This window comes from Drosophila melanogaster, chromosome 3L, assembly GCF_000001215.4.
Source record: "Drosophila melanogaster chromosome 3L".
NCBI classification, from domain to species: domain Eukaryota; kingdom Metazoa; phylum Arthropoda; class Insecta; order Diptera; family Drosophilidae; genus Drosophila; species Drosophila melanogaster.
This window is the reverse complement of record NT_037436.4, coordinates 22,482,728-22,507,638: the sequence shown is the minus strand read 5'-3', so window position 1 is coordinate 22,507,638 and position 24,911 is coordinate 22,482,728. Positions and strand designations below refer to the sequence as shown.

The 24,911-nt window shown below is 45.6% G+C and overlaps 4 protein-coding genes and 2 long non-coding RNA genes across 6 annotated transcripts, besides 1 other annotated feature; 4 read left to right on the top strand and 2 right to left on the bottom strand.

Annotated features, from left to right (window-relative positions):
- Window positions 1–186: 186 nt before the first annotated feature.
- Window positions 187–242: a mobile genetic element.
- Window positions 243–2,420: 2,178 nt separating this feature from the next.
- Window positions 2,421–3,152, top strand: CG43329 (uncharacterized protein). Its single transcript, NM_001259957.1, has one exon. The coding sequence runs from the start codon at window positions 2,461–2,463 to the stop codon at window positions 3,043–3,045; it is 585 nt and encodes a 194-aa protein (NP_001246886.1). The 5' UTR covers window positions 2,421–2,460; the 3' UTR covers window positions 3,046–3,152.
- Window positions 3,153–3,215: 63 nt separating this feature from the next.
- On the top strand, window positions 3,216–3,770 carry CG43330 (uncharacterized protein; the record flags this gene model as incomplete). The annotated part of the gene is made up of 1 exon (NM_001259956.2): window positions 3,216–3,770. One exon carries the CDS (start codon window positions 3,216–3,218, stop codon window positions 3,726–3,728), a length of 513 nt encoding a protein of 170 aa, NP_001246885.1. The 3' UTR covers window positions 3,729–3,770.
- Window positions 3,771–3,808: 38 nt separating this feature from the next.
- Window positions 3,809–4,661, top strand: CG43331 (uncharacterized protein). Its single transcript, NM_001259955.2, has one exon. The coding sequence runs from the start codon at window positions 3,884–3,886 to the stop codon at window positions 4,643–4,645; it is 762 nt and encodes a 253-aa protein (NP_001246884.1). The 5' UTR covers window positions 3,809–3,883; the 3' UTR covers window positions 4,646–4,661.
- Window positions 4,662–5,221: 560 nt separating this feature from the next.
- On the bottom strand, window positions 5,222–6,039 carry CG43312 (uncharacterized protein). The gene has a single exon (NM_001259954.2). It carries the CDS (start codon window positions 6,022–6,024, stop codon window positions 5,389–5,391), a length of 636 nt encoding a protein of 211 aa, NP_001246883.1. The 5' UTR covers window positions 6,025–6,039; the 3' UTR covers window positions 5,222–5,388.
- A 2,760-nt stretch (window positions 6,040–8,799) lies between these two features.
- Window positions 8,800–9,329, bottom strand: lncRNA:CR45431 (long non-coding RNA:CR45431). The gene has a single exon (NR_125044.1). It is a non-coding gene; the product is annotated as a long non-coding RNA:CR45431 (long non-coding RNA).
- A 1,195-nt stretch (window positions 9,330–10,524) lies between these two features.
- lncRNA:CR45430 (long non-coding RNA:CR45430) lies at window positions 10,525–11,297 on the top strand. The gene has a single exon (NR_125043.1). It is a non-coding gene; the product is annotated as a long non-coding RNA:CR45430 (long non-coding RNA).
- Window positions 11,298–24,911: the final 13,614 nt, after the last annotated feature.

The window sequence follows — 24,911 nt, the reverse complement described above, 5'->3', positions numbered from 1 at the left end:
ACTAACAGTGGGCTACACTGCACAGGGATATTTCAATATTGGGGAATAAATGGACAAAAATATAAAAACATTTTTTCAAAGTGTGGGCGTGACACGCTTAAGTGGTTTGTGGGCATTTAAGTGGGAGTTGAAAAATAATACCAAAACATTTTCAAAAATTTGGGCTGGGCCAAATCGACTCGGTTAATGGCCGAAAACGCTTACCTCTGCCGGTTGCATAGTTTTTAACGATTCTAGTAACGATTCTCAACGAGTAACGGGTATAAGACATATAAACTTGTTTAAGAGGCACATACAAAATTTCTTATTAGAAAACCAGATTATACGTAGTCTGACCTACAATTTGGCCCACTGTACTTCTAGGCGATGTTAATACAATTAAAAATACCCAATTTCGCCTCAGCTCGTCAGGTCCCCAACGTTACTGACGGATATCCAAGGGCCTTTGTTTCTGTTGTTGCTGGTGTGTTTGCTGGTGGTAGGCAGCTGTGTCAGGATGTGGCATCTTGCCACCGATGCCGTGATGCCATTAGTCGTAAGTGGCGCTTTCCGTTTGATTTTGGTGGCATTTGACTTTATTAACCAAAACTACTCGGCGGCTCCTTGGCCTAGGTGGCTGGGTGTGTTTGGGTGTGGGGGCCTGTCTGACCTGGCAGCATCGAAATGGGTCAATATGTGTGCGCTCCACTTGGGCGACTCATGTAATATGTATTCTGGCGGCCGCAGTCGAGTGACATCCTTAGAGATTTTACCGAAATGAGTGAAGGAGAGGTCTTTGTCCGTATTTTGGGATGTTTGCACTCGAATAATGCACGCGACGAACGTTGTTTTTGGACTCACCGTTTGATTCTGGGCATGACAGGACGGAAGATTGCGACTGTACCTGCTCAATCATTTAGTTGGGCTTAGTTTATTTATTTCACTAATGGAATTGTTTCCCGCTCCACTTATCCTCGTCAACTTCAGGGTTTCTACTGCAGGTCGTCATATTTCCGTATTTCGATTCATTACTAATTCTCTTGGTTATCTACCGATAAATTTGACCGAGAAATCCGCAACTGCTGATTGTCCCATTAGCACAAAACAGTTCCGGGCATCATTTTTGAATCTTTTTTGCATTGACAATGTGTCAGCGACAGCACAACTGAATAAGGAAAGCCACAGATGTCACCACGAACGAAGTGCCGAAGGCATCGTCAGCTGTGAATCATATGATATGTATTAATATTACAATGAAGAATGGATAATGCAAAGGTTTTGGGCCTTGCAAGGACATCTGTGCGCGATGGAAGGAAGGAATTGTAATTTCAACGTTGGATATGTGTGCCAGAAGGGTTCGCCTTAAGATTGTCATTCACTGGCAGTTTTGGCATTTTCCCGACTTCATTCAATGCTTTTCTTTGCCCTTTATATCAGCCACACAATACACCTGCGCTACACCCTGAGCTGTCGCTCAGATTCTCAGGCAGACCAAATACACACCCCCATTGTGTAATATCTATGTAATTCAATAAAGGCAGGCAAAGGAAGGAAATGCAGGGAAGTCCAGTTCCGGGCCGAGAACTCCCAGGAAACGTAGTTAAAGCCCAGAAATTGTCTAGTAAATTCGTTCCAGTCTCTTCAACTCTGTTCCTTCACATTGCTGCAGCCCGCCCTTTCAACGAACTTTAGCTTGCGTGTAAATCAATTTGACGCATTTTTTCTCCTCCGACTTGTCTGAAACCTAGTAGCTGCACTGAGATCGAGGAAGAGATGGAATGACCGGATCAAAACAATGAGTTCTATAAATAGAGAAGATTTCTGGGCTTGGCATTCACAATCCACAAATGGTTTTAAAATCCAGTATTCGTTAGGGAAAACTGATTCAACCCATTAATGTAATGCACAAATTCCGAATGTTTCATATATTGGTTGTTTTGTTTTTTAAAATAATGCATTTAATGAAATTTGAAAAGAGTACCAATAGCATAGCCTTTGCTTGGAATCGAATAGTGCATAAATAGACTGGATCACCAAAGATATTGTTTAATTAATTTGATTGAATTCAAAAAACTTTTTATCTTTGGCTGCAAAAGTTAGTTGAAACTTTTTGTAAAAGTGGTATGTGTAGTGCACAAGTTCCTTGGCCTGACTACCGCGTAAAAATCGAAATAAAAGTGACCGGATGTAAAAACTTGTTCTTTACTAGGTTATATTTACCCAGTCGTATGTGTTTTTATGAGAACAAATAGTTTTTAGTAACTATAAAATAATTTAAAAGATTTATTAATGTATTATGTAAATTAAATCCTGAATACTAAACATTTAGTAAAACTTAACATAAAAAATAAATATTATAATTCAAAGGGAAATCTTAAAATGGCTTAGAAAAAATCAATCTGGGTCCTTAAAACTGTGAGCCTGTTGTCAGTTGAGTTGAAATTTGGAAACCCGTAATGAGTCATCCTTAAATTTATTGTAATGCGCTTATACTTGACCTTTTTTGGAATATCAATAGTTTTTTTGGCGACCTTGCTTCAAATTCTTGCCATACACAGCACTGGGAATTGCACCTTCGCAAAGAATGTCACTCTAAAGTTCGTGTGCAAGGGAAATGTCCCCAAGGATATGTATACAATGTTTCGGGACAACCGAGCTCCTCCCGACACTCCCTACAGTGTTTGGCAGACCGAAGAGGACGACTCTGCTCTTCTGGTATCGTTTTACACCACGATGTTTCCAAACTATGATACCATCAATCTGCAGGAAGGCGAGATGGATCTTGGCCAATTCTTTCTAGCCACCAAGGGAAGAAATACCAACGATCTTTTGTTTGTGACACCGTCTACCCTCCACTGCTTCCCCTTCGGTCTGCGCTATACGAATGAGCTAAAAAGGCACTGTCTGGGCCAAGACATAAGTGAGGGAGGTGTCCTTACCAAGAAGCCCATTATTCACTACGGCTCGCTTAGCATAAAAACCCCCGACTTGCCGAAGAGTGATGCAACTTCGACAAGTGTGAAAAGAAACCTGCTTCTTGTCGTGTGTGCGGTGATCACTTACTAAAATGAAAGTTTTGTACCCGAAAAATCTAAATTTAATGTAAAAATGATATTGTTCAAAATTGAATGAATAAATTGTTGCGCTAGAAGAAGCGTCGCTTTCCAAATGTCAGCCATGATTTATTAGTCTACATTTCTACATGCCATACCCTATGGACATCAACCTACAAAGCCATGACATGGAAACTGTGGCTGCTCCCGATCGCATTTCTTCTGTCCTCTTCCGAGGCCTCCTTCGACTCCTGCTACTTCATGCTAGAAAACGAAATTCCATTTACGCTGGTTTGTAAGGCCGAATACAGCACCGACCTGAAGCTGAGCTACCGAGACATTTGGCTCAGTGCCGACGTACCCTACTGGCTTTGGTGGAGACGACTGCCCAGTGTGGAGCTGCTGATCTCCTTTTATGAGTCGCCCATATCGCCGTGTGAGAACGTTAGCCTGAGCCTCAACTGCCTTCATTGTGCTGACTCCGATGAGCTAGGCATACACATTCGACCGGAGAGCATCCACTGTTTTGACTTCTCCTTCTCCTACGTGCGGGACCTGATGAAGCACTGTGGACTGTCGCCGGCCACGAAGTTCGATCGCGTCGCCATTTTGTATGCGCGGCGGGTTCCCAATCGTGATATTCCGTCTGGGGCCGCCAGGACTCGGCCTTGGACCCTGGGACTCAGGCTTCTCTAAGAAAGTCGATGCTAAGCGGATGCTAAACGCAGGGCCGGGGGCAACTAGAGAATCTTCTGTCAAGCGGGGGAGAAGTGATCGGAACCGTTTTTATTCTCCTGGAAATTCCCATCAAATTTTTCGAAAATGATCAAAGAATCATTTGCCTATAAGCAATGCCAGTGCGCCTCTCAAGCGCACGAAGCCTGAATAACAAGTGGATCGACCGTTCGTCGCTCCGTCCTCCTCAGCATACAAAGCAACCCAAGCATCCTCGGCACGCCCTGCGCCCGGTCTGCAACCCACCGCCTTCGACTACGACTTTACCGCCGCCCAAGCTCAAACCACATCCGCCGTGCCCGCTGTTCCGGCCAGTGTCCTTCCTGCTGCTCCTGCTCATCCTCGGACCAGTGTCGGCAGCATGCGAGGACCAGAACTGCACCTTCCTCGAGGGCTACATCCTGCAGTACGTGTGTCACAGCAGCTACATAGAGGAGATTCGGCTGCAGCACAAGGACCGCATCCCGGCCATCGGGACCCCGTACGCCATCTGGAAGCGTCCCGACACCCACGACCCGTCCTACCTGCTCATTTCCTTCTACGACTCGCCGCTTTTCTCCTGCTACACAGTGGTTATGCACAACGGCAAGTTTTACTGCGACGGGCGCAACTTCATAGAGCCGAACACGGAGGTCGAGCAGATGCACTGCCTTAACTATCCGTTCCACTACACCTTACACCTGTACAATGCGTGTGCCAAGAAGCCGTGCTCGGAAGGATCGCCACCCATCGCAGTGGCGATCGCCTACATGAAGAGCAATATCAGGAGGACTAGTGAGGCTGTACCTCGCGTTAAACGCCCTGCGGCTGTCCCCCTTCTTGTGCCCATAATTCCCCTTCTCGTATCACGATATTTTGGTATTTTACTATGTCAATAAAATGGTTCCGAATAGTTATATTGTCGCTTAATGCCGGGCAGGGCAACCTCAATCCTTCATCTGCGGCGCTTCTATCCAGCCACCTAATCCGCGTCCACATCAATCCCCTCGTTTGCCCTGTGATTGCATGCATTATCTCGAAGCTGCTTATTTTACTCGGGTAAACAAAATAGGCGGGTCCTCGCCGACTAGCAGTTCAGCAGAGTCCATTGTAGTTGGCCTTAGTTTCTGTAGTGCTGTAGTTGCTGTTGTGGCATGAAATTTTAGACATCCCAACAATGGCAGCCAGATGCAGGCATGGACAGCCGCATACAGAGGCTCAGCTAACTGCCATTTTACGCACACAGCCGGAGATTCGTCGGAAATGGGAGGATGGGGGGGCATCACATTTCATTGTCGTCATTGTCATTGGCGTTGGCGTAATTTATGTGCTTATATGGACTGCCGCCATATTGGTCTGTGGTGCTCAACACTTGCGTGTAGATGTTTGGGAAAGGACTTTAAGCGCATTCATTAAGTTTATAGTTTTAAAGGGCTCTGTGTCGCAAATGAAACAAGCAGAGCAAAGCTCTTTTTAAATTTTATTGGTATAAATTCACTTGGGACAAATTTTGAACAGTGTGCGAAACAGCTCCTTATTCTGGCGTCCTTGGGAGACAGACGATTGCGTGGTCAATGGAGCTGAGGATCCTTCCAATCCCAGCACTTCGGTATTGTTGCATCCGCTCTTGACATTCTCCAGCTTACGAACTATGTAGAGCAGCACGAACATCGAGCACAAGCGCATTTTGCTTCAAGCTGGCAAACTGGTAGTTCACTTGAATTTCAAATATATTGGATGACAGCAGTTTCAATCTTTGAAGAAAGACGCACACCAGGCAGGCCAGCCAGATTTCCAAACCAGGGATTCCCCTAGAAGATCCACTTTTTGACTCTGTTTTGGCAGCGTAATGAATCGTAGCCTCTCCCTTCCACTCAACATTGAAGAAGCGCAGAGCTATTGGCTTGGTGCATTCGTATAACAAGTCATCTACGTAGGTCATTAGTTCCTTGTGGCAGAAAAACTGCGTGCCGGACACTATTAAAGGTGATTTACTGACTCCGCAAAAGAAATCGAGTTCATCGTCCAGCTGGATCGTGGCGTTACAACTTTGCACTGGAGAGTCGTTGAAGCTTACGAGGAAGAAATAATATCCATCCTGGTCATAGTAGAAGATCTTGTAGGGCGCATTTACGGAAGTTAGCCGGTCTTTGTATTTCAAATATAGGTCAGCGTTATAGACTCCGTCGCAAAGAAGCTCGAGATGGGTGTATGTAACCAGGGGGCAGTATAGTTGCATAGAACCATCCGCCACGGTTAAAGATTGTTGGAAAGCCATCACGATAAGCAAAAACAATGAAAATGTTACATCATGCATCATTTTTATTGTCTTTTTCATTTGAAATTTCTTTGAAAGATAACTGTGAATACGTCGACTTAGCGTTTAAATCGTAGCAGTATAGGAGAAATCCGATAAGGAAAAAATTCAGAATGCTTATCCAAACATTCACACTCAAATGCCACTGCACATTAAAACGGCGGCGATGAATATCACATTAAAAGTAAGGGAAAATAAAACGAAGAGCTTTCCTCGGCCGAGTCTCTTATATCATCATTAGTTTCTAACGGCGCCAAACAAAGCCGTTCCTCTCACGCGCATGTCCTGATTTTCACACATGGCTGATAATGCACACAACAAAGCATTCCCAAAACAGGATATAAAAAGGGCACGGTAGGTAGGTGCGCATTTGCGTGTGACTTTTTGTGAATGTCTTTAGTTTTTGAACCGGGCTTTCACTCTACCTGTACACAAATTCGCGCCCCAAAAAAAAATGTGATAATAAACGTTTGCAAAAGTATGCCAAGAAAATAAAGTGAATAGCACATGGGGCACCTCAATGAGTGAATGAGAGTGATAATATTTTATACTTTCAATGGTTCAGAACCTGACAACTACCGAGTAGAGTTTAACTCAATTTTTTTTAATCCAAACACTAATCTGCATACTAAAATAATAATTGATGTTATCCTTTCGTAATTCCATTCAACTTTGATTGAATTAAAAGTCATAAAAAGGAACGTTTCCCATAACGGACACAAATTTAGTTTTTGGCAGACCCCGATCCCCACCATCCCACATGCGCATCTGTTTTGGCCCGTCGTCCGATGTCGTCGCTTTTGGAGCAATTAAAATTTCTCTCTGCTCTGTGTGCCATTTTTGTTGATGCCTGGGCTCTGAATGCATTTTTCAGCGCTGAATGTTTTCTGTATTCCCGTTTTTTCGTTTTTGTTTGCTTGTAAAATAAAAATTACGTATACGCCAACAACTTCAAATGGCGCAACATGGCGTATGCGTGATGTTGTTGCTCTTACTGCCATATTTCGCTGCACACCGGCTGCCATTTCCGCACCAAACAAAAGCAAACAGAGCGAATGGCAGATACAACAGCCGCCCACTCCTTTCTTCTCTCGAAAGGACCGCGCATATCTATAAAATACGCAATTACAACATGTTGCCGCAGTCGCAGTCGTCGTTCTCGTCGCTTTTCCCTTCTCGCTCTCGCTGCTGTGGGTCTCTTTATGAATTTATACATAACCCGCCACAGCTGCACCACCCCAGGCGCCAGCACCCACCACCCCTCCATTCCACCACAGAGTAGGCACCCTTTTCCCCCTGCACTCCGCGCAGAGTGCACTCGCTTTGTTGCATCCACTCAGCAGTTGCCATTAGCGGAGTGAGTTTGCTAGTGGGGATTTAAAAATACATATCTTTGATATGGTAATGCTTAGAGTATCTAAGCTGTGTCCACAGCAATGGCGTTGGAGATCAAATCCGATCAGGATAAGGATCCGGATCCGGATCCGGATCTAGATTTGATCTGAATGGTATATAATTATTATATCTTCATTTAAGTTAAAGATATTTTTTTTTCCAGTTAAGTCAATGCTTAAGCCCGACACCGCTTCAGGACCAACTCTGGCAACGACCACTGCGAAGCTTGTTAGGAATCAGAGCTCCTCTCGCTCTTTTTTTTATCTTCAGTTTTGTTTTTGTGCAGTCTGTTACAAATGGCAAGTGGCACACGCTGCAAAGGATTCGCTGGGTAACAAGGTGCGGTGGGGTGGTGTGGCGTGGCCATGAGTTATTCCCTGCGATATGCGCGAACTAAGTTAGTTTTGTATTTTTTATGTGCAGTTAAGCGTTTTGCATACTCCATCTCTGAGGCACAAGCAATAACAGGAACAGGTGTCGACCCTCTGGACGGCGGCACAAAATAGCTTTCCCAGGGGAAAGCGACAGAATGGGGAGCTGCAGCTTTTCAGCATATGATTGTAAGTGTTTAATTGGTATGAAGTCGTTGTGGGATGGTTATACATCGAGATGTTCGTTACACGAATAAGAGGGGAGTCAAGGATGGTGCTTCTTCAAGGAAAAATTACATTTTTTAAAGGGACTTCATTCCACTACAGAGCTTGAAGAGGACAGTTTAATGTATCCCCTGATTCTTAAATAAAAGTAATGAAACACATTTCAGATCGGTATTGATTTGTACTGTGCTGCTGCAGAAGTCTTCAAAATCTCTACAAACGCGATAAATTAAAACACTTAAAGTAAAGCGGAAAGGAAAATATTAAATCTTCTCGAGTGCCACCCATTGATTGTGAAGTAATGGTGGGTGGTGTTGGTTGGGGGATGCAACGAACAGTACATGAAGTAATTGGAGCAATAAAACCAGAAACCGTGTGAATAAAAATAAAGAAAAGCTTCGACGACTACCGCGCTCTGCACAATGATGTGCTGGAAGGGGGGGCCTTGTGGCAGGTCCTGCTGCATCCTGGCAGGTAGTAAAGTAACAGGAATCAAAATAATAAATCAAAATTGTGCGAGCTTGTGCAGCAGCACCATCAAACAGTTGGCAGCCAACTTCTGCAGCTCCCTACAGAAGCTCCATCTTCCAGCCAGGAGTTACCACCTCCGGCATAGGATACTCCATGCACCCTTTCTTCGACAGTCAGTTGTGTGGGCGTGACGCGGGACAGAGTCCTTGGCCACGCATACTTCTCTACACCGAAAAAAAAAAAACACAATGTAAACTCGAATCCAATCAGAATTCTGTATTAAATCTGGTATAAAAATATTTCAATGACAGTTAGGGCTAAGAGTATTATTCTTCTAAGTTCGCGGAAAGGCGATATGCGATATGCTACATATGTTTTTTGTGCAAGTTCAACCTACACAAGTTTCGAGTTGTTAAAAATTACAAATAAAATAAGTGTGGAGGGGCTTTTGTAGGTGTGCTGCTGCCACTGCGAAATGTGGCATTTGATTTACGTTTGCAATTGCCCGAAGCTGTTAAACAGTGCAGCTACCGCGCTTGCCATCCCGCGCGCTCCTGCCCCTACGCACTCCGTGGTTCGCTGTTAATGATCAAGTGGCATCCTGACTTGCACCCTGCCGACAGAAAGAGGTGGGGATAGCGGTTGCTGTGGTTGCTGGCAGCTTAAGAGTTGTCGGTTAGTTGCCCGAGACCGCTTGAGGTTCACACTGAAATAGCGCGAAATAGCAAGAGCAGCTAATGGCGTGTGAAAAGTAATGGAAATCAACCCGGATTTCTATAAGTTATGGTAAGAGTGGAATCGAGTAAGCTACTTTATATTTGATTATTTGCGAATTGGGAATATTTTCAATAATGACACAAGCATAGCATTTTGATTGCCCTTTCGCAGGGTGTTCGGTGTCAAGGGAGCCCTTCGAAATTCCGACCATCACTTCCCAGTGATAATTAGCATTTTTCGAGCTCGGCTTACCGCTGAACTGGTGAAATGTAAGCCCGATGCCTCTCTCATATTCGAAATGATCGGACTTTTGGCCGTTGTCAGCCGCTTGTGTAATTACTGTCACACGGCAGGCGAAATTGGGTCAGGAGCAGAAAGTAATGCCGAGTGAGTGTTGCATAGTTGCATTAAACCGGGCGCTTTACGACTGACAGGCAACAAGCGACAGCATGGTGGCAGCAACTACACATTCTGCTGCATTTGCAAATCGTCGCAGCACTTAAAACGCCATAAAGTATGCAACAGAATGCAGACAAAGAGCGAACATTGCAACTGTCGAGCGGTTTTTTCCGCCATAATAATTCAAATGAGATTTAAAGTTTCACTCTGTATCCACTTCGGAGCCACCCCGTTTCCGTTACCACCCATGACCCAGCCAACAAAACACCACCCCACTCAGCGCCCACACAAGGCGCGCCACAAAGTAGGCAACGATTTATTTAAATAACAGAGCTAACGTCTTCCTCGGCTCCCAGTGTTTGTCCTTGTTTGCTTGTGTTTGTTGTGCTGCATTTGCGCAAATGTAAGCACTTCTCCGCGGTGCGATGCCTGCTTTCTCCGCTTTCTCTGCTTTCTCCGCAAGATAAGCAACACAATGCGCCATTTGCAGGATTTGCGCCTGCAATGGGCGGGCAAGCAAGCAAACAAAACGAGGGAGCGAGCTGAGGTAAACACACATGGCAGGTGCTCAGCTGGGTGCGGGGTGGTCCCTAATGATGTTGCCAAAACTAACAAAGAGATCGTCTTTGTGCTGGTTGGGTGAAAAAATCCGGGCGACTCAAGGAGGGGTTTTATTCGTGCCCGTTTGAAAGAGCCCAATTTCGATTGACAATTCACATGGTCTGGGAATTCTAGAAGCAAATCCATTCGAGAATTAAATTAAGCCCCACACCCGTTTCATTGCCTTCATTCCCGGCCACACCCAACCACACCTATAAAAAGGAGCGCAACACAGCCGTAAAATAACATTTCAAACTTAACTTAATTAACAATTTTTATAACCAGAGCATGCCGAAGTTTTACAGCCGACAAAATCCAAAACTCGGCACAAAAATGAAAACGAAACAGAAAATTTTGGCCGGAAAAAGGCTAACCAATTTAAGCGGCTTATGTCTCCTCCCCCCAAAACAACTCGCAATCCACGGCCCATTGCCCGCCACTCGGCTTGAAGTTTGCCGCGATTTTGGCCAACAAGAATTGCTCGGAAAAAAAGCCGGCCGGCGAATACCGCAATAAATACCGCACAATAAAAGCAAATCTATAAAACACCAGCGAGCAGGACTCGTTCAAGGGAATGGACGAGCAGTTACTGTACACCAGCCTCGCACCAGATCACCAGATGGGGTTGCCCACCCAGTCTTCGCCGCCTTTCGGGACCACACGCAATGCAATCCTGATTCGGGGGAATTTTTTGTTCAATCGATTTTTGCTAGCTTCGCTCTGGTTTCCTTTTTTTGCATACTTCACACCATTGACGGGCCTGCGGCTTCTGCGCCGCCCTTTCCAAGCAGGGGATACGGATACCTGTATCCTCCTGCAATCAGGGAATCCAAGCGGAAACGCGAAAATCCCCGACACTTTATTTTATTACATTTTAGTGGTGCGGCGCGTCGGACAAAAGGCAAGCTCGAATACCACGACACGGCCATAAAAGAGGCACAAAGCCCGCTGAGATCCAGAAATTGATTGTTCGTCTGTTCGTCAGTAGTCTGCGACGTTTCGACTGGTTCGTCGTGCATTTACAATATTGAAATGTAGGATCTCCCTCTGCAGAGCATGTATGTTCTAAAATTAAAATTAATTAAAAAATCCATGTGTGTTCCAGAACTTGCCAGTACTACCCAGAATATGCATTTCCGAAAGTAATAATCCTGTATAAGTACAGTTTGCAGCACAACATCATATGATCAGTACGTAGGTTCCTTTCTCCTAGACTATTTTTGCTTCCATTTTACACTTGAAGAAATAAGTTGATTGTCTTGGGATCTTAGGATTAGCACTTGCAGTCCGCCACTCCACCACAGTGTGGCATTTACCCCTAAGATCCCTGCTTCCCGGCCAGTTAAAGGGCTCAGCTCTCCGCCCTCGGTCACGAACGTGGCTCTAAAAATTCCACACGTCGTTGGTCATCGATCTAAAACTAATTAGCAGTAAGTTGCACTGCTACGGTTGAAGGCGATGGCCAGAGCGAAACGGGCACCGTGGTTGGAGCCGTGTTCCCTGGTAGATAGTTAACAGAGCTTTGCCGGGCGAAGGGTCCCACTGTGGCACTCAACTAGTTTCCGTTATAATTGCAGCAGACACATAAATAGTAAACTGCAATAAAACGAGAGCGGAGCGGGGAGCCATAAAAGAAGGGGTGGGGCTATCAAAAGTTGCTAGCAGCGCTTTTGGCATAAAATAAAAGCAAAATGTTTTAAAGCGATTGCAAAGTGAGATTGGAAATTACCGACACATAGACCATACACACACACACACACACACACACTCCCCAGGAACAGTGGCTGCTTGAAGTGTGCGCACATCCAGCAAACACAACACACTGGCATAGATGAACGTGCAAAAATTACAACAGTCCGACATGCAAACACTGCAGCATGGGTGGGGGCGGGCTGACTGCTGGGTGGCAGACACTTTGCACATTACAATGCAATTATTTCGGGCTGCTTGAACTGGAAGCAACCACCAGTCCATGACGTGCACTGATTGCCACAGTTGTGAAGGAGCTCGTGTAGCAGTCCACCCCAAGCTTGAAACGAAGACCTCCCCACACTGCCTCACACCCCCTCACAACCACCCACGGCAGAAGGGTTAACGTTCGACGGAAAATTAAAGCGAAGCGAAAAGACTTCCCATTATCCAACCTGAGCGGTGGCTGACTAGCAGCAGGCACTGTACCAGCCACTGCACTTTGAACTTGACTGACTTGAGCGGCTTGACTTGACTTCCCGGGCTAAACTGGATGTGCGGGGATGGGATGGGATGGTGTTGCGATGGAAAGGCTGGTCGTATCGCGTGCTCGAAATAATTTTCGGAAAATGCCTCGTTAATGTTTCTATTAACGGATTAGAGAGCGCAGCGAGCGATGGTCACGTCAATCAGGCACGAGCAGAAGAATCGCCGAGGACCCAGGAACTGGCAAATAGCTTCGCCCCTTGTTGACTTGCCACGTACGTCAGCCAGTCAGTCACTTATTCAGTCAGTCAGTCAGTCAGGCGGTTGGCCCTGATGTGAATTTGGATTATACTGTGATGATTTTCTTGCACTTTTTCAGCTTTAGTCACACGTTAGAACGGGACCCGTTGGTTTTTGTTGTTAGCACATTGACACGTTGTGCATAAATTTGCATTTAAATGTGCCATGGCGAACGGCCCGGGGAACGGGCGGCGGTTCTTCGTGTCTGATTGAAGGCCGCTCGGCCTCAGGAGGGCCTGAAAAAGAGCTGGAATTATAATAATATCCTAGTTTGGCATGTCGCATGTAGGGCATTACGGAAAATTGCTGATATGAAGCTTGTGCTTTAGCGACCGGATCTGGGTGTAGGCTGATTCCGTGTCCAGATTGCAGTCCAATGCAGGGACCACGTTCAGCACAGTAGTGCAATCTGCACTATGTTTAAGGAACCAACCTGTTTGGCACACCATTCTGGACAAAGAAGCTCTGAAAAAGGACAACTTACGACTTTCGCTTGTTACAGGTGCGGAGACGTGGGCATCAACTGAGCCGGATGGGCATTCTGGAGCGGGTCAACTGCCAGGGGCGTGGGTCAGCGTGGCGAGCGAAACGGAAAAAACATTTGCATACTTTTTGGCACTTTTAAATTATTCAAAGAGAGCACACAAAAGCCGAGCAAAACGGGCACTGAAAAATGAAAGAAAGGACGCCCTAGGGGGTCAAAAGCCGACAGGGCCGAAGAGGTCCGTCCAACCGTTGGTAGTGACAATTAAGCTGCACTCAAATTGCTTTCGGCCGTCTTCCTCTCTCGCTCTATCTCTCTCTGGCACTCTCTGCGCTCGTGATTGGTTGTGCGCCTGTAAATATGCAACAAGATTTTTATTTAAATGCCACTCCATTTTTAAATCAAATCCCGACACCAGGCCGCGAGTCTCTGCCACTGCCCGCTTTTGTTTTCCGGCTTTTCTCTCTGTTGTCCTCGGGGCTTTTAATTTTCATCTTGTTTACTTTAACGTCATTTTCAACTCTTCGGTGTTTTCTCGAGCGCTTTTCGCACGCCCTCTCCCACGTTCCCACTTTCCCCGTAGGCCCCTCCCGCTCCCCGGACCCATTGTGCCATCTCGGTCCTTGTCATTGTCGCTCGTGTGTGTCCTGTTCGTCTTGCCTGTCTCCTTAGTCGCTCCTTTGCTCTCGCCGCGTGCTTCTTGCGCTGCTCGTGAAGTGGCACTCATCCGCACTTTTAAGCCCTACTGAATTCCTTTTATCCCTAAAATAAATATCTTCATCCACAGCAGTGTTCCGTGTTGTTACCCATGCTGCTGCTGCCGGTGCACCAAGTGCTCCCGCTGGAGGTCCTCCAGTCAGGGGCATTGTCTGTCTACCGGCAGCCACCTCCCTTAATCATCTTCTTCATACTTAACAGCTCTAAAAGATTTTTAATAGAGTTCTCGGGCGACACTTTCGATTGTCTTTGCGTAAGACTTGTGTGGAAATTAAGCCTGAAGAGATTACTCTCTAACGCATTAGCATCCTCGGATTTCCCCGAGTTTCCTGTCATCTGCCAGCATCTGACCAGCATCATACGGAAATTCTGGCAAAGAGCCACCCCATCCCCGTCATCTGATTGACGCAAAGGCTTAGCCCAAATTCTTCGCCGTCATTACCCCTTTCGCACGTATTTCACACATAGCAATGACATAATGATGACAATTCGAAGGGGAAAAGTAAAGGATATCGGTGGACGACGGCAATCGATTTTGTCTCTTCATGTCTGCTGGGAAAATCAGGAAAGCACAAAATGCCAATGAAGAAACAAAACGGGGGAAGCAGAGCGAAATACAAATCAAATGTACCGCAAAACTGAATGAAGTCAACAAAGGATGCCAACTCTGGACTAATGGACTGGGAGACCCAGGACATGGACATTGGATATATAGAGGGGTGGGGGGGGGGATGTAGTGCCCCAGGGTCGAGTGAGAGTGACAAATAAATTGGCGATTCCCATGGGTACACAGCTACAGCTACAGGACTGCAGTCGGCGGACGGGGAAGAGGGCTGCATTGTCAAATGCTCACTTTTCATTGTCCTTGCGTGTGGGTGTGTGGCTGTTACGAGATTGTTAAGCACATAAGTTGAAATATTCCGATTGAGTAACTTTCATTATTGCAACAACAACGACAGAGACTGACAACAACAAAGTGCCCATTTTGTATAAATAAAACAATGACAGCGATTTCAACTCATTTAAATTCTGTGCCATAATAAATTTGCCTGCATAATTTCTATAGATACGACAACTTTCCCCTTCCCCAGGGCACCGAACACCCTTTGTCAGGACAGGACATTGTTTAGTTTGTTTAGTGTAGACTCCAGAGTGCCTGACTGAATTTTCAATATATTTTCTGCATTTTAAATGATTTCCATGTCACAAATTTGTGTGCATTTCCAGTCGGCCAGGAGAGTTTCAGGGAATGGCAGAACAAGTCTACTAACTGGTTGTCGGTTTTTAGTTTAAGCACACTAAATCAATTCCCAGGCATTGCTCTTTAAGCAGCCAATTCATGGCCCATAAGTCAGTGATTGCAAATTACTGGCCACCCGACTGGTCTGCTCCGTATTCGGGGCCAACTAATTAAAGGGCTTAAGTTCCGCTTTTCCCGTCGCCTCGGTGTTCGGTTGATAACAGTGCAGGACCAGAGGAAGGACACTTTTCTCGTACAATTGGAGGCGAACGGACCAGCGGCGCTGCGCTGGCTGCGATTTAATTAATTTCAATGCATAACGTCAACTCAGAAACCTGAACCCGAGCTCAAAACCTAAAACCCGTAGTGGCGCCGAGCCTGGGCCAGTCAAACTTGACACCAAACACCGGCTCCGGGAACAGACACCCGGAGGCAGGGAGATGTTGAGCAGAAGGACTGGCCGGGAAACGACCGTTCCGGGACCAGACAAGAACTGAACTGGAAAATTAAATGGAGTATAATTTTTTCGGGTGACACTCTGCTTTAAATTTTGATGCCGAGAACAAAACCAGTGCACCCAAAAACAAACTAGGTGAGAGGCAGATGACCAAGTCGACCTTTAAGTTTCCAGCCTTCACCCTTACCCTCCACTCTTCTGGGACGAAAACATTTTTCCGCAACATTGCGTTCTGACTTTAATTAGCATTTTTGCTCGGCAAAAGAGTAGCTAGTGAAATGTGTTTTCAGGCATCCTACAAAAATATATCGGCCAACGGAAAGATTTGCATTTTCTTGCAAAGAACTTTATTATAGGGCGAGTAACTGAACATCTATAAATGTGCATAGTATATATATACATCAATAAGTCAATTTGCGTACACAAATGACAGTCGGGGAACTCGGCTATAGCGTTCTCACTTGTTAACTATGAATTCGTTTCGACGTATACTAACAATAAACCTCAATTAAAAATACAAATCTCCTTTTTCAGGTAAGTGCATCTTACAACCAAAAATTCTTCTAAGTAAGTAGTTCTACTCGCTATATATTTGTTAAAAAACTGCACAACACTGCCATGCCCACTCTTTTAAAAATGTATAGATTTTTTTTATTTTCTTATTTGACTTGCCAATTTATCGCACTCCCACTTTCTAACTAACGGGAATTCGATAAGCTATTGTTTGAACATTGATATTATCGGAATGCAACGGAAACAATGGTAGATATTCTGTTCACTGCCCACTATTAAAACGTTCCAGTGTTTGTTTGAAGCGGAGAAAACTTGACTGTTGACACTTAAGGCGGGTCGAAAAGCCAACACTAGTATCTTCTAATTCTATTCGGAAAGAAAGTTCCACACAAATTACTTTTTTGCCAACTGTTATTTCTTTTGATTCCAATTGCGGCGCTCTTAAGCGAAGGCCCCACGTTTATGGCGCTTAGTAGCACGGCTTGCTTAACACTGGCATAAAAGGTATTTTTAATTTCGGTGGGAGCTTAAAAATTAACACGTTGAATATGATTAGTACCCCTATCACAGTTTCGAAGGGATGTGGTGCTTTTAACAATCTTTACGTCAGAATAGTTTAATAATTTTTATTCTCTTAGAGGGCATTCCAAACTTCGGTTTGTCGATTCATAATTTGTATTCCAATGTTCTAAGTCGCTGACTTCATTAACCAAATGGACACTGGGAATCAGAGTGAGAAAAGGAGGCGACCTCGTGAATACGGGATTGGGTCGTTAGCGATGTCTTTTTTTTCAAAAATGACGAAAATTAAGATTTAATATTAAAGCATGAGGGTCAGTGAGCTTACATAAAATATTATGTTTTGTCGTTACTTTGAGTTTCATGTAGAATTGATTTCTATATGGGAAGGGCGAGCATACAATTTCATACCCTTGGATTAACCACTTACGATTATCCGGAAGCTAACAAGCTGACACCCCTTTTAGATGCAAGTTGTCTCCGTTTCCAATTAAAAGTGGAACAGCCCGTAGTGCGAACACCCATAAGATTCGAATTAAGAAAACCTGTCGCAATATTTCTCTGTTGTAAGGAATAAATTACCAAGTTCCCAACCCAGCAAGGGCACGCGACTTTCAACGAAATTCGACAAAAGCCAAAACCGTAACAAATCGCATTTAAATTTACCTGCCAGGGGGAAGCAGGAACAGAAATAGAAGTAGATCCGGATACAGGACCAACCACCGAAAAGGATGCGATAATTTATAGCGTTTTATTTTCTCGCTCGACCCCTCGCGCCCCTGTAAATTCTAATTTAAATTTCGTAGTGTGCCAGGAGCATTGCGAATGGACTAGAATCTCCGCGGTGGAGAAGGGGGACACAATAAAAAATATATTTTTATTTATGTGGCTTAATTTGCAGAGCGTGCAGAACATACACAGCAACAACTAGCCCCTCTACAGCTTCAGCACTGCCGGCTCATTTCGAATTCATTTCCATATCCTAGCAATCTTCCTGAATGCGGCAAAAAACACTCTCCGAATGCAATTGCCCCTTGCAAGAATTTCTCAAATGTTTTACACACAAAAATGTTCATTCCCTGCTCTTTGTTGCGTACAATTAGTTTGAAAACAACAATAACCGTCGTTGAGTGAGTGGGTAACTGCAGTCACATAAAACAAAAGCGAATGACAATTGGAAAAGGACAACGACGGCAGGACGTGGGGATGGGAGTGAGGATGTGGATGAGGATGAGGATGAGGACGAAGCTGCAAACGTCCCTCCACCAAAGGTGACTTTTTATGCCTTTTGTGTTGGTGTTGTTGCCAATGTTGCTGTTGTGATTGCTGCTGGTTTGTCGCAACAACAACAAACACGTGTTAACGGGCGAAGGGGTAACGAATGCTACCCCTTCGTCACAAACCGCCCCTTGCCGCCATACCTGCTTTGTCATGGCCCGATTTGGCGCTTTGTTTTCGCTTTTTATTTTAATAGTGGAAATTATTGCACACTACGGAGCATCGTATAGGGAAAAAAGTTGAATTAACAATCTGGTAAATTGCGCTCGGCACTCGCGTCTTCAAGTGGCGCTCTTTCAAGCGTAAAACTTGTAACAGTACGCCATTCGCAAAAGTTTCACCTACCGTCGAATGGTGAGGTTTAATTTGCACATGCAGCGACTGTCGTGAATGATTAGAAATGAGTTATTCAAACGCTCTTACCCCATTCGCAGTATTATTCCGAGTTAAAGTTTGCATCTCGTAATCCCATTTCCGTCGAAACCTCGCAATGATTGTTTCGCTCCAGCAACCAGGGGCTTTGCACCATCGCAATTCCAGCACCACCCGCAGCCAACTCGCCCGTGTACGGCACTATAACAATTGAAAACTGCTGTAATAACAGAACTTTTCTAATCAACCTGCTGGACATACAAGGCCCTCCACTTCATCTTACTTTCGCCAGCACATCCTCCTCAACCAGTCAGCCAGCTGATGGCATGTAAGTTTATTAAAATTATGTCCTGCAGATATTTGCAGACACTCGTGCTCGTTAGGAGAACCGTGTAGTGAACGGATTGCATGGCATCGGGACCAAATGAAATAAACTAATGTCCGAGATGACAATGGAGCCGGGGAGCATTAAATACTCCACAGAGTGGAAATGCACAAGCAGAAGGAACCATTCGATTGGTCGAGCAGTGGATCAATGGCGTCAAGCTGACAAATCAAGCAAGCTTGGGGTGGTTTCCAGCCACGTCCCCTCCGATCAAATGAAAATGCATTTATTTAAAAAGCAAATGACAAAAGTCCCAAGTGCCAGGGCAGGCAGGAGCAACAGTATAGATCCGTATCTGTATCCGCATCTCCATCGGCAAGTGTATCGCTAGCCATCTCCCCCGGTATCGCATCGCGTACATGGCACAAATGCAAAAATGCATTTGCGTTGTGCTGTCTAACTAGTTACCTATTGGCAGGACACACACAACCGCCCAGGACAGCCCCTCCAGTCTTGTAGCTGTTGGCAATTTTATTGACAACCCAACAATCGGATGGGTGGACTCCACCCAACCCAACCCGACCCCACAAAACCAACTTGAATCCAACGCAACCCTTTTCGCCACGCTGCTCCACTGGTGCTGATACTGAAGTTGATGCTGATGCCGACTGGAGGGGTTCGGTTGCATTTTGTGACAATGTTTATTTAGATTTTGCTGCTGCCAATTGCTGACATTGCAATTTCTATTCCTGCCAGGGACAAACACGCACACTCGTAGATAAACACACTCCCAGATGTGCTGCGTGTGCAAAGCGCAGCGTTGCATTTCATTATACACTGGCAAAAAAGTAGTGTGTGCCTCGTCCTGGATTCGCGCTGGGGGCACACAACTTAGTGTTTCTGAATATTTTTCTGGCAGTAGGATATCCGAAGGGAATACATATTTAATGTGGATCTCATTTGTACCCCGCGCTTTCCAGCACCATTGCATCTGCTAGTGCATCGCCCTGTGCCATTACTCCCCAGCTCTTTTCGTTGTTGCGGTCGTGTGTGTTGTACTTTTTGGCACTTTAATTTCAAATTGTCAATTGGATTTAAGTACATTCGACAGCAACAACGCCAGCCAAGCATGTTAGGGCCCAATCGGGCTGTCTGACAAAGCCGAGATTGCCTTCATCGCTCCTGCAACGCAAATTTTCGAAATTGTTTGCCCATTATAAGGCCGGGGCCGAGACCACAGGACTCACGTGCAGCTCGAGGTGGCTTCGCTTTATGGCAGGTCTTCTTCTTGGCCATAAAATTTGATTTTAAAATGTGTCAAATGTGTTTTAAATGTGGCGAAATTCGGTTACGCTGTTGTTTGGGGCAAATCAAGCTGATTGCAAGGCGCCCATAAGACTTTGGCAATGACTCCTCAGAAAGCGAATTTGCGAAATTATCGGCAAATTAGGTTAATCACATTTTGCCATCAAACGGCTGGCGAACACCTGTTTGAAAACCAATTACCAATCAGCGGATGCCGAGTCATAATTTTGAAGTTTCGAGTAGAGTTTTTCCAGCTGCGGTGGCAGTCTGAATATGAATGGGCGTTTCGATTGCCGCTGCTATGGAGCCCATATTGACTGTGCCGCAGTTGAATTTGTTGCACCGAATGATTACAGTACCCATTCATTCATTTGCTGCCTGCATCCTGACGATAATCGGCGGCCTTTCTGTTTGGTAGCAATTAGTGTCAATTAGCATGGCTTTTTGTTAGTGCGCCAAATGTTTACGCGATGGTAAGTACGCCACAAGGCGGAGCTGCTCCTGCTTACTGGGTTTCATTTTGATTCCCGGCACATCTTCAGCCCCCGAGCACACATGCGCCTAGTTATTCCAGCTATGCCATGATCTGTGCCTAAAATTAACATACGAGTTCACCCGATTTCATCCTGGTCAAGTGCACTCATAATATATGCTAGCAGCATGCTCGGCAGCTGGAACAGGGGCTGAAGGTTACGAAATCGCATTTTAAGGGTTTGGCCCCAGCAAGGCCCTTCGAAATGGGCAAAATATGCGTGCTACGACAGGCATTCGCCTTCTCGCATCCTCGCAGCTTCACCGCTCACAATTTGAAAACTTGCAAAAAGGCGTTGGCTGGGACAAGAGCAAAGTATATTTTGCAAACAAATAATAAAAATCCAATTTTACATTTAATCACGCGCTCAGTCAAACAAAAAGAGGGAAAGGAAAAGGGCAGAAATAAACTTTTGACAACGGCTGCCGTGTTGTCGCCCGAAGGACGACGCTCGAGCACCAACCCTCCCAGCAGCAGCAGTCGCTGGGCGGGCTTAAGGATCAGCAACTCGGTGCTCGAGGTGACTCAAGTATTTTGCTTAATTTATTGCATTTTCTACGCTAAAATGCGCACAAACTTTAGCCCAAGCCCCTGAAAATTAGGCTGCTCGACTCGGCAGAACTGAATGCCGACTCCTCTGCCCTGTATCCTGCATCCCGTGCGACCGGCGTCATTATAAATTTAAAAAGCGTGTTAAAAGGGGTGCATATCCCAGCCCGCTGCCGCAAGGAGCTTAACCCTCCTCGCAGAAGCTCACAATAAATTTCATTTTTCATCATTGCAATTTCTGCGCGTAATTTTTCGTACATGTCACACATAATTCATTCCCAGGGCTGCGATGTCGCCTGCGACATATGGATTAACTGCCGTGAAATGCGCTCCTTCGTGCAGGCCCCAGCCCCCTGAAGGACCTCTTTCACACGCGCAGCGCGTTGAAAAATTAATCCCGAAGTGTTGTGCGATTCGCAGCCCCCGGCTGGTTTCACGGTTTCTGTGCGGATCAGATTCAATGGGAACTATCACTTGTTTTGCATTAGCTGCAGATCCCATTTTCCCAAGTGGCCCAAGTCATAAGAGCAGCTAAGACATCAATTTGTAGCATGTTTTCTTGAACGGGAAATTATCCATGTCCCAGTCCACACCCCTGCACCTTAATGGCGACCAAGCAGATGTCATCACAGTCTGTGAGCTGACTGGCTGACTGACTGACGTCACCGAAAGAAATCATGACGTATTTGATAATGACAATGATGGCGCAGCTGGCGAACTTGCCTCATCCCAGTTCCACCTCTGCTCATGCCTCCAGACGCCGCCTCTCACTTGGATGACAACTGCGTTGGTAGGTTAGCCAAGCGAGAAGTCGCAATCGGAGGAATCATGTGTGATGACTGCGAATGGAGATGGACAGACCGAGCTGAACGCAGAACCAAAGAGGCGAGCTGCACCAGGAGCCAAGGCCAAACGAGACATGGATGTTACTTTTTACTGTCAGTACCAGTCCCAGTCGTACTCGTACTCGGAGTCGGAATGCCGACTCCCCCACCCCGCTGTTCCAGTGACAGTTGTACAAGAAATACAAATTTGCAAAATAAGCAGAGGGCCAGGCCAGACCAGACCATTTTGAGATAAATGACGACATGGTAAAGGAAGTGTCAACTGATTGCGCTGAGCTAGGCAGGCGTAAAAAACAGGACGACTACAACGAATCGTCCTCGTCTCGGCTCCTGCACGTGACGTATACGCCTCGTTGTGCGTGTGATAAACGAACCGTTCGGAGCGCAGCCCTGACAATAAAACACAATAAAGAGAAATTATGAATAAATAATACGCAAAGTAGCAATAGCTACAACATTTCGACTCAGAACGCAAAAAATTGAATGCAAAGCGGCGTCATCTGTTTGTGATTTATGTAGTTTTTAATATTTGACTGGGAGACATCCGCTGCGTCAGAACCACCCGAAGACAGATAGCTAGACAGCCAGGCGACCCGCTTTATTCCTCCACTTCCCCAGAACCCCAACATCTGTTATTCATGCGACAAAAATCATCGCCAAACAAAATCAGAAACCATCAGGCGGGCATTTGTTCGCCAATTTCAGATGTGGTTCTGCTCAGCCCTGCTCCAAAAAGCTCAGGTGAGCAGCTTCTCGACTTCCTTTTGGTTTTGTTGCTTTTGCTAAATTTAATTAATTTTCACGCCATTTCCGCAGTGCCTGCCTTGAAAGGATTCGCAGGCCAGCCAAAAATTCTCATTAGCAGCTGCTCAGTGACAAGAAAGAAGAAAAAGACTGCTTGAAAGTCGCTCTAATGAAATGTTTGCTCGCCACTCGTGTCACTCGCGCATCCGTTTGTCCAAGCGGCAAGAGGGAAGTAGGAAGCAACCGGAAGTGGCGTTGAATAGAGCGCATTCCAGCTTCCGGCCGAAAGCTGCGCCTTGATTAGCCTTAATTAAATTCCACCTGGTTGCTGCCATTGACAACAAATTGAGCCAGAGAAGCCCTAATTCAGAATCGACTCATAAAATATCTAATTAGTTTTGCAGGCAAAATAATAATATCAATTTTTGGAGCCTGGTGCTAAAGTTGCTTACACTTCACACAGATAGTTCTTAAAATATTGGATTACAGCCCAACTGCTGAACGGCTTCGCAAGTTGAGGAGGATGCATGGCAGAAAATCCAGAGGACTTCATTAGAATCACTAACAGTTTGGGAGGAGTCCGAGAGTCCTTGGAACCGACGGGATAAGGCAACAAAAGATATTCTTTGATATAGGTGTATTATTTTAGTTGTGAATATTTTCTATAATAGTTAAAATTGAATACAAAAGATCTTTTGAGGGAAACTAAACACATGCCAACTAGTCCGCAGCTGGTCCTCCTTAAGGAAAAAAAGTTATGATCTTGAAATTAAATTTTCCGTCTCGTGTTGCCTTTATGGTTTATGAAGTGTTGCAAACATATCCACAGATACAACCGAAATAAAAGCGAGGAGTCAGGAAACACAACAGCGGAGGATGCTGCATCAGCGAAATGGAATCTGGGAGAGAGTGGAACTCAAACAAAGGAGGAGTTTGCAAGGGCTGGCCACTTGCAAAACAACATGCAAAAGGATTTTCGTCGATTTTGGAGTGCTATATCTGTGCTTCTGCCATGTGTGGCCCGAACTTTTTCGGGGAAGGAGGACTTTCCTTCCTTCTCCTCCGGCGCTTTTCTCGCCCTGCACACACACTGGTTCACCCTTCTCCCGCTACTTCTCGTGGCTCGTCTGTGTTGTTTTGCCAGGCTACTTGCGAGTTTTCCTCCATTTTCCGCTGGCCATTTGGCACTTCTGCTATTTTGTATTTCCTCGGTGCCCAGTACCCTACCCTGGTCCCTTTTGCCCAGTTCTAGCGGTTGGTAGTGGCTGTGTTGTAGTGCTCGGCGGCAGCGGCATTTATTGTTTCTGGCGTCAGTTGTTGCACTTTTTTCACTTGCCCATCCATTTCCACTTCCTCTCCGGCTGGCGCACATCGCGCGTTCTCAGCATTTTTAACAGTTTATTTGGCCAAGGCATAAAACTAACCAGCTACGAGTCCTGGCCCTGGGAAAGCTGCCAGAGGAGGAATCTGGTGAGCTGCGAACTATTGATAAAGTGAGATTGAAAGGAAAGGCGAAATGTTAATACTACGTTCGACAAATCCACGCATCCATAAATTAAACAACTGACAAATCAAATTCCTATCAAATGTCCCGTTTACACAAATCTTTCAAGGGCTAAAACAACACAGACGGAGAGCAACAATAAATCCACCCGAAATCCTCAAACAATTACATTCAAAGAATGGCACATAAATGGGTGGTAGCTGGTGCTTAGGCAGCCGAGGAACAAAGTGGCCATAAAAAAGGAGCACAAAGGAGTCGAAAGAGTCAAACTGCAAGCGCAGCAAAGCAAATGCCAAAGAATCGTTGCGCAATTAACAGAGGGAAGGATGGGTATGACCAAAAGGACTGAAAAGAAAGGTCGCGTGTATGCTTGATTTTATGAGATTTTCATATGCAGTCAAAGTGGGGAGGAGGACAGGAAACAGCTAGGATATATGCGGACCACAGCCGGGCAAAAAGTACTCTGGATTCTGGGAAAGCTCGTTTCGGACAGGACGAAACCGCAGCCGCAGAAAGTATGCAACAATAATCTGTTCCTCTCACGCGTGCTCGGTTCTATCTGCACCTGAACTGAACCATCCCAATTCCACCTCCCTTGCCCAAGGGAGTCAATTTTTCACTCAGCATAATTTTCGCCGTCGTCGGCATTCATCTTTGACCCATCTGCAAAAGAGCCACATCCACGTCCGCGTCCGCATCCACATCCCACCCTTTGTTGGCCGCTCTGCGGCAAATATTTTATATGCGTTGCATTGCCCAGTGATTCCTAGGCCCGCCTTTGGCCAGTTTTATTGCCGTTGCAGATGATGGA